At 39.1% G+C, this 17685-nt stretch overlaps 1 protein-coding gene across 1 annotated transcript in view; it reads left to right on the top strand.

Annotated features, from left to right (window-relative positions):
• Positions 1 to 17685, top strand: part of LOC306981035 (GDNF family receptor alpha-2-like) — a 60216-nt gene that overhangs the window by 30294 nt on the left and 12237 nt on the right. The window contains exons 5-6 of the mRNA XM_079580581.1: positions 14145 to 14257; positions 15540 to 15680. Coding sequence (XP_079436707.1) covers positions 14145 to 14257; positions 15540 to 15680 — 254 coding nt within the window. The remainder of the gene's footprint in view (positions 1 to 14144; positions 14258 to 15539; positions 15681 to 17685) is intronic.

Raw genomic sequence — 17685 nt, forward strand, 5'->3', positions numbered from 1 at the left:
AAAGTAATTATAGCTTACATAATAAAGAACTGCTCGGTTGATTGTTTACAGTTTCCATATTTCCGTGGCAAGCTTAGTAAGTTTGATGTCTTCCTGCTGTAAGTTTGCCAGTGCAGTAATTAGATGTGGAGGCTATTAGAGACAAGATGAAGATGTGAAGTTAAGTTGAAGGGACAACGCTCAATTAGGCTGAACAAAACATTAGTGGATCGCTCTATCTGCATGGGGCCCCTTATTGGATTCAAGTGGCTGGATTCAATTCTCACCTAGCCAGCCGTGGCATGTTACCCCCGGTATTATAGCGCGACTGGAGCAGGTGCAACATACGACGACTCATGCCATCGGTTGTCAGGTCTTGTTACGGCCCCGATTGCACTGCGGGGGTATACGTCATTAGTTTTAAAGTACATTAAGTGTCAGTCCTTTCAAAAACTTTAGGTCCTCTTAAATGAAGCTAATCGACTTTAACAAACTGAGATCTAAAAATAGTCAAGTAATGAGGACCCTTTGGCTTTCCATAGCCGACAAGTTACTGTATAGTCCTAAAAGTGGCTGTGTTGGATTAGAAATACCATGTAGCAGTTTTTGTAGTTTATTTGGAAAGAATCTTGGATAGGTAATAAATATAAGAAATGCCCATATCTGCCTGGATTACTATTTCATCCTAGAACAGGATACTGCGGCCATCACTGTACATTTTAATTAGATGCTTCTCTTGGGTCAGCCCTTATTGGAACATTTTGGCATGTGAGAAAAGACTTGTTTTTTTCTCGCTATTGTAAATGAGCTGTAAATTGGACTTTTGCCGCGGGTTGCTATCTTGCTTTGTGTCCTTTTTCCTACCGTCTCTGTTTATATACTACACCGCGGTCCACATTTGTCTCGCTTCCATACAGGTGAGCGGGAAAAGAAGATTTAGCCTTAATGGCAAAAACCCAATTCCCTCCAATGAACACTAAATTCAGACCGCACAATGCTAAAGTAGGGAAACTCTATTGCTTCTCCTTCGATTTATGATTGTCTGGATAATTACCTGCTCGGCTGTATTGTGTAATCTGTTTTCAGGCCGCCGTGCTTTCTTTGACCTCGCTGCCCCCCGCGGGTGTGCGCCGGGTACCCCCTTCTTGAGAAAGATGAAATAGAACATTGAAGCTCATTATCTGTGATGCCCTGCTGGGGTCAACAGCTCGATGTGCGCACTTATAGAGAATGGACACATGCTGGTGGCACTGAAGGCACTCCTAGGCGGGACGTGCCTGCTCCACACGGGGAGTAATCCATGCACCGTAATGTGGCCAACACTCAATTATAGAGCTGTTACTAGGGGGGCTGGACTCATGTCTTTATACATTTTTTCTCTGGGCAGTCCTCAGGCAGACGGCCATTTTAAAATCTGCCGATGAAGTAATTGATCCATCACATTAACCAGCGTGTCGTTTTGTTAATTTGTTCTTCACCTGCAGTGTGGCGACAGTTCAGGTAAATCTAATCTAAAACTAATTTGTTATGCTAATAAAGATTAAAAGAGAGATAGGGGGTGTCACATGCTCGGCTGGAAGGAGTGTCTTCAACAGAGTTGGGTGGTGTAATCAAAAATGTGCTCAAGGAGGCGTTTTCCGTGCTTGAAAAATGTATATCAAGCAAGAAGCCAATTGCGCAGTAACATTGTGGTAAGATGTATTTAGCATAGAAACTAGAAATCATAAGAGATAAAGCATTTTTCAGCCATATTTTCATCAAGAAAGTTCTGACCATGCTTCTTGGCACTTTAATGCTGGGTTAAGGTAAGGATTATGAATAATCTTTATCCCTGGAATAAATGTGTGTGTGTTCTATTCTCCTACTATTACAGGATTACTCTGTAAAGACACAATACAAAAATAATTTTAGAAGAATTGCAGAAGTAATCTGTTTTCTTTTTCTTTGGGCAGTTTTTTATTGATTTCATTGCAAATTAATGAAAAGGTCAGATTTTGAAAATAGTCCGACGGTCCATAATCTCCAGAAATCTGCCCACATTGGTAACAACATTATCGACATGGAATACTGTGATGCCAACTGAAATCCAATAATAAGTTCTAAGGACTGCGAGCTTTCATCAGAATAACGAGAATTCAATGAATAACCTATTGATCGAGACGCACACATTTTTACATATTTTCTCGGCCATACACAAGTTTCACATGGTCGAATGAGTAAGTAAGCTGTATTTACCAAAAGTGGAAGAAGTTTGCACTGTAAAGATGTTGCAATTAAACTGCTGTATTACCCACCTTCTGTCCAGCACCTGAGTGTGGCCGTCTCCCATGGGTGCATCAATAAAACTGAGTGTGACTGTCAGGCTGGGACGCCAGTCGGACACCAAGCAGGGCGGAGGGGCTTTGCCTGTCCCATTGTAATGCTAAGGACAGCAGCAACAGAAGGACAAGAGAAAGGTAGATAATTAGGCAGAGGGAGGATAGGGAGGAGGCCTGTATGATCGATCCAAGCCATAAAACTACTGCAGTGTACCAGAGGGTCAGTGGTCACACACCTATAGAGCCTCATCAACCTCCAATGGCCATCGCAAAGTCAGCTGTTAACTCCCAATAACAACACAATCTCACGGACAAGAGGTCATCATGGCTAACTCCCAGCCCCAAGCTTACTTAAATATATATGCTACTTTATCATTTATTCAGTGCTGTGAAAGTCAGCCAGCACTTCAAATATTGCAGCCAATGCCAGATTGGATGAGTTTTAGGTTTGGAGATAGAGCCCAGAATTTAGTTAATGGCTCAGGGCTTGTTTGAAAATCATGCAAAATTGGCATTACTTGTGATACGTGGCATATTGAGCTGACAGATTTTGTTATGGTTCCGATGGAAACAAAAGTTAACATCCTCAAGTGATGCAGGACGATGGCTCGACAAGTGATTCTTAACTGGAAGGACCCAAAAGTGCGTCTGGATACCTTTTTTAAGTGGGCAAAAATTACCGATAAATAATTTGAATCAATAAAAGTGAGGAAATCTACAGCATTTTTATTCATCAATACTCAAAGTAGTCAAATAAAATAAAATAAAAAACCTCTGCTGTATAGACTGCAGACATAATACTGTAAATGTAAGATAGAAACATTTCAATTTAATGTTTTCATATGGAAATAAGGCATTTTAAATATTTTCAAAATAATTTCAAGGGACAAAATCTGATTTCTGAAAATATCTAATCTAGTCTTTGAACAAAAATAGTTCTTGCAGAAATTTTTTGTGTTAAAAAACAACAAAAACAAAACTTCCTTTGTGTTTTGTGGATTGAAATAAATCAGGCAAGGCAAAAAAAACTTTAAAATGTTGGTAAGTTTAGGATTTATGCTACTTAAAGCTGCATTATGCAACTTTTATGTGGAAAAATATAGTAATTGATATTTGTGCATATTTAATCTTGTAGTGACCCAGCGGCCGTTTGAGTCGGCATCTTTACTTTTTAATTTCTTTTTATTTCTTTTTTTGTTCATTTGAGCAGAAAAGTATTAAATATTTTTACAGAAGAAGGAAAACAAAACAAGACTATTGTGCTCAAAGGAATAGGAAGAAGTTCTTAGAAGAATTTATAATAAACCTACCCCTTATCTCTCATTCAGTAACATCACATAAACTTTCAGCATAGACTAAGAACGCATGAATCTATGCTTGTGCATTAATAGAAATCATATATGATCGTACACAAAATGTCATCACGGATATATCGTTTACAGTCGCACAAAAATAAATACACCATATGGTAATTAAGATTTTTACCAAGGCACATCTCATTTTCATTCTGACCATACAAAAATATACAAATACACAATATCACTCAGCCCTGCTGTACCAAATATACCCATGTGTACAAGCTCTGTACAATCATATAGAAATAGAAACTGTCTGCACATATATGTAATCCATGAACATTTAACATTGGAATGATGTGTTTTTGTTTATAGTCATGGAAAATTTTAATAAATAAGCTGACCTTGTTTTAAGGTCATACAACATGAATTTGAAAAATTAACTGTTTTTAATCCTCAATTATATATTAGGGTCTTAACTTTCTTTATAATTTAACTTTATCATTTAACTTTTCAACACAACTCAATTGATCCTGGAGCGTTGTAGAGACCACTCTGATGGAAAGTAAAGGAGCCATTCTGACCTCTCAAACAGCTGCTGGGTCACTACAAGGTCAAATACGCACAAATCTCATAAAAAGTTGCATAATAACCTCTTAAACCCCTGCCTTAATCGAGCACTTTTCTCCAGTTCAGTTTTACGCAATTCTAAAAGTGTTTATGTCACATTATTGAAGCGTTTTTGTCGTGTTTTTTTAAAAATGTTTTCATTGTTTTTTTGTCAGGTTTTTGTAGATTTTTTTAATCACTTGTTATTGTTGTTTTCTGTGGCTACACTTTTTTTTTCTGAGAAGCTTTTAGATTTGGTTAAGCCAAACTGGAGAAAATATGCTCGGTTCAAAAGCCTCACATACTTGTCACACAAGCTTGGATTTCTTACCTTGATCGATCTCACATTGTTGTACAGAAGACGAGATGTTTTCATTTCCTCTCATTGTGCATTCCACCCCTCGCCACCACCTCCGATGGTTCCCGCGTGTATTCATTGGGGACTACTGCTGAGTCCACAGAGTGACAATGGTCTATATTTGGAGTTCCTTTTCGGGGGATGCATGTAATGAGAAACTCCCAATTCATTTCTGTTGCAAAATCAGCTCGATGGCGTTAATCCGAAGAGCATTGAGTTGTGTTCTTGTTTGATTGATTCTTGAATAGGTCGATGATACCGCCTCTTCTTTGATTTATACTTCTCCTCTATGGGGCAAACTGGGTGATCTTGCATTGAGCTTTTGGGGTAAGCGTTTTCCTTTAGTGGATTTCAAACTGGGATGCTGGGAGAATTGATTGCAGCATAGGTATCTGACCCAGTTTGAGATGTGCTTACATGGACGGCTCAACTGTGCTGGCCTAAAATGGCAGTCTATCCCATAATAAGAACCGCAGTATCAATGAGATGCCTGTTTCTTTTACCCATTTTCAAACCATGGAAGAAGATGGTGATTATTTAAAGTGTTAGCTACCGCCCCAACATGATAACTTCCGCTCACAATCTTTCCCTCACATCCTATTGTTCACGGAAATTAATTATCAGGCTCAATTATACGCATAATAAATCAACTTTTGGAGCTTTTCAACATATCTATTATCTTTATCAAAAACATCTGGAGGGGTTTTGCTTCAGTCATCCTGCATATTCAGTCTGCCTTTTGCACGTAAAACACCTGAGCCCACACTCCGATGTACGTCACGGAGAGAAAACTGGTCACACTCTCTTCTCTACACACAGGAGGAAGCAGTGTGTCCTATACTAACATGTTGTACAACAGCATTTTAGATCGTCTTTAAACACTTTTAGTCACATTGTTTTACGTTGCTATTAGAGGTCGACCGATATGGGTTTCTAAGGCTGAAGCTGTTTTTTGGGGTTTTTTTATTGGCTGATGCCGATATGATTGACCGATATTTTAGATTTTCCAAATGTCTGGTCTATAATCCTGTAAAAACATAAATACTTAGCCACAGTGGTGGAAGAAGTACTCAGTATTCTTACTTATAGGTAAAAGTGCAGATACAGGACCAAAAATTTATTTACATAAAAGTACCTGACAACATTTTTACTGAAGTAAAAGTATAAAAGTATGAATTGTAAAATGTACTTTAGAAGCCAAAAGTAAAAGTATTTAAGAGGTTAATGTGCATGATTTTTTAAATCATTTGAATCAAACCAGGTTTAAATGAGTAAACCACTAACTCAAAAACAGGAACTAAACCAGGTCTAAAGGAGTTAACCACTAAACCAAGTCTAAACTGGGACTGGGACAGTTCAACATAAAAAAAAGTATTCATCATAAAATGTACTTAATTAAAATAAAAGTACCTATAATTTGAACTTTTTACTTGTACTTTGTACTTTTCCCACCACTATTTGGCTGCACCGGCAGTGGCTGATTTGACTTAATTACTTTAGATGATTCAATCATAGTTTGTCCCAGTTTTGATTGGTTGCCAAGGGCATTAGCATCCAGCCGTTAGCATTAGCATGCTGTTGCTAGTCGTGGCCTTTGTGTGGTGATCAAAAATATGAAATGTGGAGGTTGAACCTAACCCAGCGATTGAAGTCTCCAGGTTCTGTGCTGCAAAGCAGCATGTCTATATTCTCTGAGGTTTAGTGAAACTTATATTTAACAAACTTGTAAAATATAGTTTGTTAAAACTATATTTGAACATCGCCATGTTCATGGCGATGTTTCTCTGTTCCCCGAGGCCTAGGACATTGTGGAGGACTCATTTTAAAGCCCTGACTTTACTCTTTCCAGTGCAAAAATGGGAAGTCTCTATCACTTTCGGTCCTGGAGATATTGTGTTTTTTCAGCGCTAGATCAGCCGATAGCATAGTAAAATCCCCAAATATCGGCACACTATATAGGCCAGCCGATATATCGGTCGCCCTCTAGTTGGAATATACAGTAAAATACAACAGCTAAGGTGTTGAAAGTTGCTGATTTTGCTATAAAAGCACAACACTATTCTGAGAAAATAAAGGCAAATCACTGTAAGAATAAATCTAACATTGTAATTGTAGGATTTTGATGATACAACTGACCATATTTTATAGAAGAATCCTCTAGTTTTATGCGTAGGAAAATGAGATCGGTCCAGATGGCTTCACTCTGCAGTTTATGACTCAAAACATCGAAGAAAAAAAGACTTTACACCTTTATCATCACTTTTCTCACTTTCTCCCCATTACCTGAAATAATGCTATTCATTGCGGCAGGTTTTAATTATACAATACCAACAGCGGAGTTTGTGGAGTGGACAGGTAAGATGGATGACTACTCTATCAGCGAATAGGCTTTTGCTTCCTGTCAGGCTAATTGTTTGTGTTTTATTGATCATAACCGTGCCACTGAATCAATATTATGCCCGCACTCACTTTTTAAACATTGTGCAAAACAAATAAAACACTGGAAGTATACCGACAAAAATGTGCAGATTTCACTAAATGCCTTCTGTCTAAAGATGTGCAAATGAACAAAATAATGTTCTGTAGATCAATACAATGAGTGGAGTCTGGAGGAACTGGTCTAATTACTGGATTAAAAGAGAGAAGAGCACCAGCCTGAGCTCACAAGCTCTGAGTGTGTTTGTGTGTAAAATCTTTGTTTTACTCAAGTATACTTGTAAAGGAATTTGACCTAATGGGCTCAGGGTTGCCAGGTGTAAGAGGTAATTTGGTAACACTTTATAATAATGGTACATGAGTTCATACATGATTTTCATGAACTTAGATTTCCTACATGTGAGTCATGATGTTCATGCATGATCCTCATGATCATGATTGGTTGATCATTTTATTGTCATTTCATTGCCGTTTTAGTGAATTCATGGTGTTCTTATGTGATCCTCATGATCATGATGAATTATTAAGATTTTCATGTACATTCATTACATTAGTTAGACGTTTAATTCAGGGATGAAGTCATCCATGAACCAACATGTGATCATGTTTATTCCTGAGAAGTCATGATTTAGTAAAGCATGAATGTATCATGAAATCATACATTAATTCATGCATGAGTTCATGAAAATCATGCATGAACTCATGTACCATTATTATAAAGTGTTACCGGTATTTTTTTACTAGAAGAGTGCCATTGTGCTCCTCTGATGATGCAGTACTGAAAGACCAGCTCTGAGGGCCTTGGATTTGATGCTTTATCACTCAAAATGGTGATTTTAATCAAGGGGGAAAAAAATCAAATATTTGGAAAACAGCAAGTCCAAAGAGTACAGTTTTTGGGGGGTGTATTTCCCTGAAGAAAATCTTAAAAAGCTGCCTAATTCCACGGGATTACTGCAGACCTGGCAGCCCTGCATGGTGGTCAAGAAGGTAGCAGGCAGAATCAGGCCATCAATGTATGTACCGTGGTATCGACTGCATTTCCACAGTGGTACACACGCCAGAAGTAAACCAAACAGCGAAGAGCGAGTGTCTGCCGTTGATGCAGTGTTATTAGCGGTTCTGAGTTGATATTCGCACAGGATTATGAATCACGAAACTCACCTACTGATGTATTTTTGGTCATTTACCGCTGATTGGAGAAAAGCTTTTTCTCACGTGCACCGTTCGTAGATTGTTATAGAGTGACACTCATAGACTGTAGAAAAGAATAGACGGCTCCTCCTCACTCCTCCCCGTCTACGTTAAAAACTACGTTCCAGGGGGAAATCATGGCGGATTTATAGACTCCTCCTCCCCTGCTGTGACGGAGCATGTTCCTAAAAAGGGCAAAAGGGCGGGATCTTCACTGTAGACTCGCCCTTCGCGAGGCACTTAGTTCAGTCATAGCCACACCCATGGCGTTAGTTCTAATGCCAAAGGAATATCAATCAAAGTCAAGCCCTCATTTATATAAGATTTGTAAAATGTTCCTTATGAAAACCAGCCTGGTTTCTTTAATTGTAACTAACCCCGTGCTATCACAGGAGGAAGATCTAGCTGTAGAACGTTTAAGAAATTTAGAAACCAGGCTTTACAGTTGTTTCTAAGTTGTGTCTAAAGTGCAATGCTTCTTAATGGAAAACTAGCTTGTTTTGCCTTCCGTATATGGAGGTACTACAGCAATTGAGGGCAATGGTGACAGCCAGCGTCGTGGTCATGAAACTCCACTAAACACTGCTCGCGAACAACACGTGATGGCAAATAAATTAATCGGATTGTGCGGGCTGTTTGTTTTCCCTCTGTATTAAAATTATAGAGGGGTCTCATTCTGGTCTCACCAGGCTAACCAGGAACATCAGTGATGGTTGTAATCACTGCATTGTATATACACTGGAAGTAATGTTAGATGTAATGGATCATTATATCATCATTATATATATATATATATATATATATATATATATATATATATATATATATATATATATATATATATATATATATATATATATATATATTTATTTATTTATTTTTTACATAAAATACTATTGAAAAAGTGAAAGTGCTTTTCTTTCATTTAATGTGCTCAGGCTATATGAGTCCTCTTTTATTCATAAGTTATGTGACTTTCTGCTCTGTATCACAGCCTTCCATGGTTTTGATGAAAGCTATTAAAGTAAAGGGACTCACTGACACTGAAGCTGTTATTACATCTAAAGCATGTGCCATCGATGACCTTTCCCTCTTACAGATACCTTCTTATTCATCACCTAGAGCACTTTAGTGAGGACATGCTCAAGGTGTTTGTTACACACAAAACTGTCTTTCAAAAGACAAGAAAAAGTTGTACTTTGGAGCAAAAGGATACTTGAAGCATGTTAGGCTTGAAGAACTTTTACGAATAGCTGTGCAAGTATTACTATTATGTTACTGATAATCTCATGTCATTAAAGGACTAGGCCACCGTTTTTCCATACTGAGTTATGTTCTTTCTTGAGTTGATGAATACTTGTCTGGTCTATACGCGTGCACTCTGTCACGCAAAAACACCGACCATGTTGTTAGCATTTAGCCTCTCCTCCTCTCCTCTATGGACCCAAACAGAGAAGCGGCCAAGCTCTTCTACGTTTTCCCTATTTAAATATGGTTGTGTGAACAATTCAAGTATAGTTACACAAAATGAAACATGTCGATTTTCTATGTGGATAAAAAGGGGAACTATATTGTCAGGCGTAATAACACCTTAGGAGCACTTCGACTTTACTGCGTGGACGTCGAAGTGCTCCTATGTTATTGTTATGCCTTCCAATATAGTACTCCTTTTTATTCATACGCATCAACTCGTCTAAGCTAAGGTAACAACATATCTCGGTTTGGAAAAATGGTGGCCTGTTTCTTTAAGAGAGATCTGATCTTTTTTTGTCCAACAGTATGTTGTAAAAGCAAACTATTTGTAAAAAGACTACATTTAATTGAAATGCATGTTCATAGATAGACTAGAAGGCTAGATGTTGTTCGTATTGCTGTAATCCCATGACAGTTGTGAAACAAGAACTGGGATGTTCGTATCCAAAATAACACAAGTTCACTTAAACCCTCTTTAATTGTTTGGAAACGAAAAAAAAAAAAAAAAAGTCAGGTAGATGTTTTTTTCCGCTTCCCCAAAAGAAGAATTAAACTTCTCCAAAGGTCATGAGAAAAAGTAACTTGTCACTTCCCACAACTGCATTGGAAAAATGAGCTGCATTTAAATCCCAGTGCTTTCCAAACTATATTCTCTGAGGATATGAATGAAAGTGTAATTACCCACTGGCTCCATCCTTCCACAATCACTTCCTTAAATGCTTCCATCTATTATTCATGTAAATATTATCAGCGGGCCCGAAGCCCTTTGTAAGAGCAACATCTGCTGTGATTTTCACCACTAACTTAGTCACCTTCAATTTTAGGACAATGTGTCTCAGTCATCGCTTTAGAATTGTGGATTCTTAATTAAGCTTAATCAAGAATCTTAATCAGAAAGTTTTTCAGGGGCAGTTGCTGGATTTCCTGCCCACTGCACAATGTCTGCAGACCGACTGTTTGCCTTGTTCAAAGAGTATTTAGGGAGTTCAGATAACCTTGAATAATCTACTCACTCAGACCAAATACACGGCTGTGGGTTGTGTGTGCGGCATACTGGATGTAGCATTCGATGTAGTGACACAGCACTCCACAGGGGGCTGCACAGCGTGTGGTCTGAGAAGTGTAAACACATGTAAGAGTTAGACTATGCAGTTGAGACACTGTTTCGCAACGCGCAGGAGGTCAGGCCCGTTTGACCTGTTGCAGATCTCAGCAGAGCAAAAGGGTCAAAACACAGTGTCAAGGCTGTGAGCTTAGCTAAACTATTCAAGTTGTTTGCTCAAATGCCATCTGTCCACATTGGCCTTTTTAATATTGACCGAGAATCCATCCGAGGACTGTGACATGCAGAGTATGGCCAGAATAAATAAATAAACACAAACTTGGTATGCAGCACTGATCACACTACATGGAAGGACAATGTGAAAAATCACTCTTTTTCATTTCAATTAGTCGTTTATAAAAGGCCCGTATTGGATAATTCTGTGATGACAATCTGTGATCATCATAGTTGAAGACCTAATAGGAGCAGAGAGATAATGTCAGCGGAGGAACTGAGAGCCAAATGCACATCAGCCGAACAGCCTTTGTTTTTCTCATTTGCTTCTTGTAGTAACTGCCATTATGTTGGCAGCCATTGTGCGCCAGTTATTGTTGTGCATCCAGCAGATGAGTGAGAGATACGGCTTCTCTAAAGGCTCTCTGGGCTGAACCGTGAGATCACAGATAGGACCGAAAACAGTTAGCAGAAATTATCATCAGTACAAGTCATATTCTCGTACACCAGAGGGAAGTCTGTATATTAGTCCTTCCAATAGTTTTAATGCAGAGTGCGGCAGGATATTAGCAGACTGTGAAGTGCATAACTATTTCCTCTGTGCGGCGGATCGAGGAACGGCCCGTGCTACCGACACTCATCTGATTTGAGTCACATTGTTTGTCATGGCGCCCAGTGATAGGAATAAGAATCCATATAAAAAGCCATTAGTTTTCTATTACTGCCACGCTGGATGGACAGGCTCTCAGTGCTGTGCCCAATCACTGTGTTTAAAGTGTCAGGTTGCCTTGAAAGAAGTCTACCTCAGCCGGGGCTCCCCTGCCACTTCCCCCGGGGGCTGAGTGGCTGAAATGACCATAAAACTGTGTTGAGCTCGACAGCCTGTAATTTCAGCTGCGAGTGGCGCTTCACCGGGGTATAATGGAAAGCCGGTGGAAGCTGTGGCACGTGCTGCATCCCTGTGTTCGAACACCATTGTCTGAACACTCAGGACACCTCTCTAAACTTTAAATTACTGTTTTTAAGCCGTCATTGTCTGAGAGCGCGCGTCTAAAAAGAAACACTTGCGTTTGTTCAGGCGCTTTAATCTTCACTGCTCTTTGCCTTTCTCTGACAAAATGTGGAGTTCTTTGTTAGCATCAAACACTGGGTGCCCATGAGGAATCAAAATACAGAAATGTCGCCAGGCACAACATTTTCTTACCTTGTTTTTCTTTATCGTGTCCGTAAATGTTCTTCACAACTCAAAAAGCGGAGACGCACTTTGAAAACAGGTGCATTGACAGATAACTTTGTACTGCTCTGTCCTCTCTTTATCTACATTAGCATTCCCGACCACTGCGATGGCATTTGCGTGTTTGTTGTGTTGCTGCATATCTGTCTGCGTCAGCCACGCCAGAGCAAGCAGAAGCTTACTGTCTTGTGAAGCACGGCTAAGGCAGAGCAGAAGAGTGTAACGGCCGCTCATTTGAGGAGAAGGAGGAAGAGTTGACTGGGGATGAATGTGGATGGGGGTAAGCTGCTGCAGGCACGGAGCATCACACTACACTGGGTCTGCGTGTGGAGATACAGGAGGACAGCAGCAAACAGACACACGGGCGCAAATATATCATTAGCTCATCGGGCGTGATTAGCCCTGAGTCGAATTAGCCACGTCCTGATTCCCACGGCATCAAAACACAAGGTTATGTCAAAAATTACGCATTCAGGTAACCACTGACATTTATCATTTCTAATTTCAACTTTATTAATTAGGCTAGATGCATACGTAAAGAGGTACAATATGCAAAATCTTCCACGTTATAATGTTGTTCCCTCGTCAAAAAACGCACCTGGAGCTGTGTCTTGAGTCCTTCATGCATGTATGACTATCTTTGACGCACTCACAGCAACCATTTGAAACGCTGTGAATCCTGTTGCTGTGTATTAGTTTAGTCACCCAGTTTGTCTATGGCCCCGACCAGAAAGAGCTGTCCTTACCTCACCACCCCCTGCTTTCCCCCCTCCTTTGCAGAGCGCCGAGAGGCAAAAATGTCCGCTGAAGCCACGCTAAAACAAACAAAAAAGCATATAATATTCCACCCCAACACTGGTACTTGTGTTGTCCAACATTGTGTGTTTCTCTTTAAAAATGGTAAGAAAACTTTCAAAAACTATTACCCATTCCCACCAAATGCCCATAGTGGCTGGAGTATGTTCTGCAAAGGCAGTCACTTGACTTTGGGTGTAATGGGACAAATTTAATAGAAATGTTCTATTTTTATGTTTAGACGAACATCTGTTGACAATAACTCAAGTGAGGAAACGGGTAGAAAATGTACAGAGCCTTCAAGTGTATTTGTGGTACACTAGTAAATTGTAGTAGCAGCAGGCTGAAATAATAAAACTGCATGTAGCAGAAATACGCTTCAGAAACAGTGCCTTTTACTTCTTCCACAACTGAAGCGTTGACTTTCCTCGAGACAATTTCTCTCTATTAAATATGTCAAAAATGTGTAAATTGACAAACTGAACATGGGTATTTTAATTGGGCAAACAACAGGACCATAGCTAATGTCACTATGAGAAATGATTTTCTCATAGTGCCGTTCTACATGAGTGTACATTTCTTTTGGCCGGGGCACTGGAGGCATGTCACTCCACCTATGAACTTTGGCTGAATTACTCTGACCAGGTTACTGTGGATGACTCATTTGGCTGCGCACTCTGCAACTACTGTGCAGGAGACCATGATACACTGTGTGGACAAATGTGATGTGAACACTACAGACAGAGCGACTTTACACACACTTCTCCCAATAAACCTACTTAAATGGATTAGCAATGCCACCCTGGGGCTTTTCCAGACTTTAAGCTCTTATCACAAACATGCACAGAAACAAAACATACTATTTTTATCTGGAAATGAAAAAGTGAGTTTGGGAGACGGGGCTCTGAGGTCCATAAGAAGGGTAAAGACAAAAGATAGAAAATCGCTTGTCAAGGCAGTATAGCGAGCTGGTTTGTATTCCACACACTTGCTCTGGAGGTTCAGAAGCAGATGTTTCCTGTACTTTCCTCGGTTTGATGCTGGGTACAACTGGCAGCTGGTCAAAGGAAACAGTGCCAATAGAATCAGGTCCAGTGCTTTGAATTCACACACGCATGTACGAATGGATAAAGCTGCCTCTCGCTGCCTGTTATCTCACTGTCATTTGTGTTTGCAGGTCACGGCTGGCGGATTTTAACGTGAACTGCGCCGAGATTCAACACACAGTGAGCAACTGCCCAAACCAGGGCAACCACCAAGCCTGCCTGGCCTCCTATGCACGGCTTATAGGTTAGTGCTTTGTTTATATTGAACTTATTTCATTTACTTTCCATCATCATAACGACATTTGTAGCACATTTGTAAAGTACATTAAGAGTAGTTTTCTTTAAATCCACCAAAACCACTTTGTTTCTCAAACTGTGGTGGTGCTTCTCCAGACTTGGCTCCTTTGTTTAAAATAAATACTTTTTATGTATGTAATGTACAGTGGAAGGAAAGGAGTGAACCCTTTGGAATTTCTTACATTTCTGTCTAAATTGGTCATAAAATGTGGTCTGATCTTTGTAAAAAATCACAAGATCTGCTTAAACTATTACCACCCAAACAATTACATGTTGTCATATAACATGTAAACATTCACAGGAGAATTTGTCCTCTTTTAGATTTATACAACCCAGTTTAGACCAGATTCTGCTGAAGTTTCGACCTGGCTCTTATAGGCCTGGTTTTCAGAGAGCCAAATTATTTCTTAGGTGGTACTTGGTGTTGAAAGTTTGAGAGGCACTGGTCTAACATATTGATGTGTGCTGTACAGTTGATTAAAGTTAATGGACAGGAGTCCTCCACGAGATAATTAGAGCCCGCAGCTCTGGAGAGCAGCACTGTGAGTAAAACATGTATGACAGGTCCAGGCCGGAAACACTTCAAAAGTAATGCCAACCATTAATCAATGCAAAAGTAGAAGTGAAGCAATACTGTTTTGGAACAAGTTTGGGAAATCCAGGCACAGTGCTCACATACGTTTTCTGTGGGTGGTCCGTTTCCCCATACCATAAAACATGTACAATAGGCCAGGAAGCATGAAAGTGTGTTTGTGACACAATCCTGCATGGTGTAAATCAGTGGTTCTCAACCTTTTTGTCATGCGGAGCCCTTTGACCTTTCGGTGTTAGTATGTGTACCCCCTGCCTCAAGGGGGTTGCAGTTTATTTGTAAGTAAAAAGATAATGTCGTGTTCAAAATAAACCAAAATTCTTCCAAAACTACAGAATTGACTTTATTTATTATTAAACTACTTACCCCTGCTTGGGAAACACTGGTGTATATGCTTGTATTCCATGTGTATATCATGCACTGTCCCAACCAAATAAATAAATACAATGAAATATCCAGGTACTTTCCGGTGTACTACCCCATGATGTTCCGAGCAGGAGGCATAAAAACAATGTTAAACAAGCACTATTTACATAATTCATAAGCTTTTCTATTGACATGCTGTAAATGTACTACCAATGAATGCAGTCCATTATTTCCCATTATGAGTGACTCTTGCTTTGCTGGTGTCTCACAGGGACAGAGATGACCCCAAACTACGTGGACAGCAGCTTCTCAAACTGGACCGTGTCCCCATCCTGTACGTGCACCGGCAGCGGAAACGAGGAGGAGGAGTGCATGAAGATATTACGCTACTTCACCCATAACGCCTGTCTAAGTGAGCTATCTCTCTAAATACGTGTGTGGATATGTGCATGATCTGAGTAACTGATAGTGGTCCAGTGTTCATGTAATATTGATGAACACACAGCTCTGTCCAGCAGTAGTTACTCTTGCTGTCACGTAAAAACATGTTGCATTGATCTGATGTAACTTGAGTGATTTTCCGTCAGTGTCCGTGTTGTTAGAAGAAATGCATGATAGCAGCGCAGCCGGTGAAAAAACTCAGAGTGAGGGCTTGACATGTTATGAATTATTACTTATTGCGTAATCACCCCATTAAACCGTGATATCCTTTAGGGCTCGATCACACATATGAATAGATTTTTAAATGACTTTTCCCACATAGGTCACCTTCGTCACAACTCGACAGACATTTATTTTGGTTTGCTGAAATTGATACTATATTTGATCATATTTAGAGACTGCAGGTGAAAAGGACAAAGCAAAATAAATGAAAGAAATTGGAGATAGTTGACCAAGCAATGACCAACAGGCTGTACTTGTGGTGGTCAATTTACGGGTTTGTTTTGTGGACATATTAAATACAAGAGGTTTTTCAGAGGAAATTTTAGATACGTTATACCGTCTTGGTAACACTTTATAATAATGGTACATTTATGCCTGAATTAATGCATGATTTTATGATACATTTATGCATTACTAAATCAAGACTTCTCAGGAACAAACATGATCACATGTTGGTTCATGGATGACTTCATCCCTGAATTAAACGTGTAACTACTGTAATGAATGTACATGAAAATCTTAATAATTCATCATGATCATGAGGATCACATAAGAACACCATGAATTCACAGCAATGAAATGACAATAAAATAATCAACCACTCATGATCATGAAGATCATGCATGAACATCATGACTCATATGGCGGAAATCTACTTATAGATAATGGACAAGAACACAAAGTATATCTTTATAGGATAAAATATAGGGCAATCGTGAACTTATCATTTGCTAATCCTTAATACAACATGATTTCATCATGATTATGTCCCTCAACTAAAGTGGTGCATTATCCTAAACTTTTGAACCTGTTAAAGACCAGCTCTGGAGGTCTTCTTTGGTGATGCTGTACTTGTAATAATTTGTAATAAATGTTTTTAAATTGTTTTTTCCGCACAAAAATTCCAATTGGAAACAATCCAGAAATCATTGCTTCTTCTTCAGGACTAAGGTGGTCTGTAACAGGTTCAAAAGTTTAGGGTAATGCACCACTTTAGTTAAGGGGACATAATTTGCAAGTAGATTTCCGCCATATGAGTCATGATGTTCATGCATGATCCTCATGATCATGATTATGATCATTTTATTGTCATTTCATTGCTGTTTTAGTGAATTCATGGTGTTCTTATGTGATTCTCATGATCATGATGAATAATTAATATTTTCATGTACATTCATTACAGTAGTTAGATGTTTAATTCAGGGATGAAGTCATCCATGAACCAACATGTGATCATGTTTGTTCCTGTGCAGTCACGATTTAGTAATGCATGAATGTATCATGAAATCATGCATTAATTCATGCATAAGTTCATGAAAATCATGCATGAACTCATGTACCATTATTATAATGTGTTTGTGGGTACAGACACTTTTTTATTTTCCTTTTTCCTGCAAGACGTTGCTTAGGGACGAACACGGCGTAAAACCAAAAACAATTTCACTGTCAAACTTGTTCATTCACACAGTTAAGCCGAAATGAACTTATTTAAAAAGATCATTCTCCCAAATAAATCAAACTGTGTCTGTCTTTGACGTGTTTGAAATGATCACACAGGCCTCACATCTCCACTACAAAGAAGCATCAAAAATAAATACAACCCATCAATAAATGGTGCTTGAATGCGATTAATTGCGATGAATCAATTACAGTTAACGCGATTAAAAATGTTAATCGAGTCCCACCTCTATATCTAATCAAAATTCAAATTTCATCAGAATTAGCGAATAGCAAAGGCTGCGTTTATTATTTTT

This window comes from Gobius niger (assembly GCF_951799975.1).
Source record: "Gobius niger genome assembly, chromosome: 1".
In the NCBI taxonomy this organism is placed as follows: Eukaryota; Metazoa; Chordata; class Actinopteri; order Gobiiformes; family Gobiidae; genus Gobius; species Gobius niger.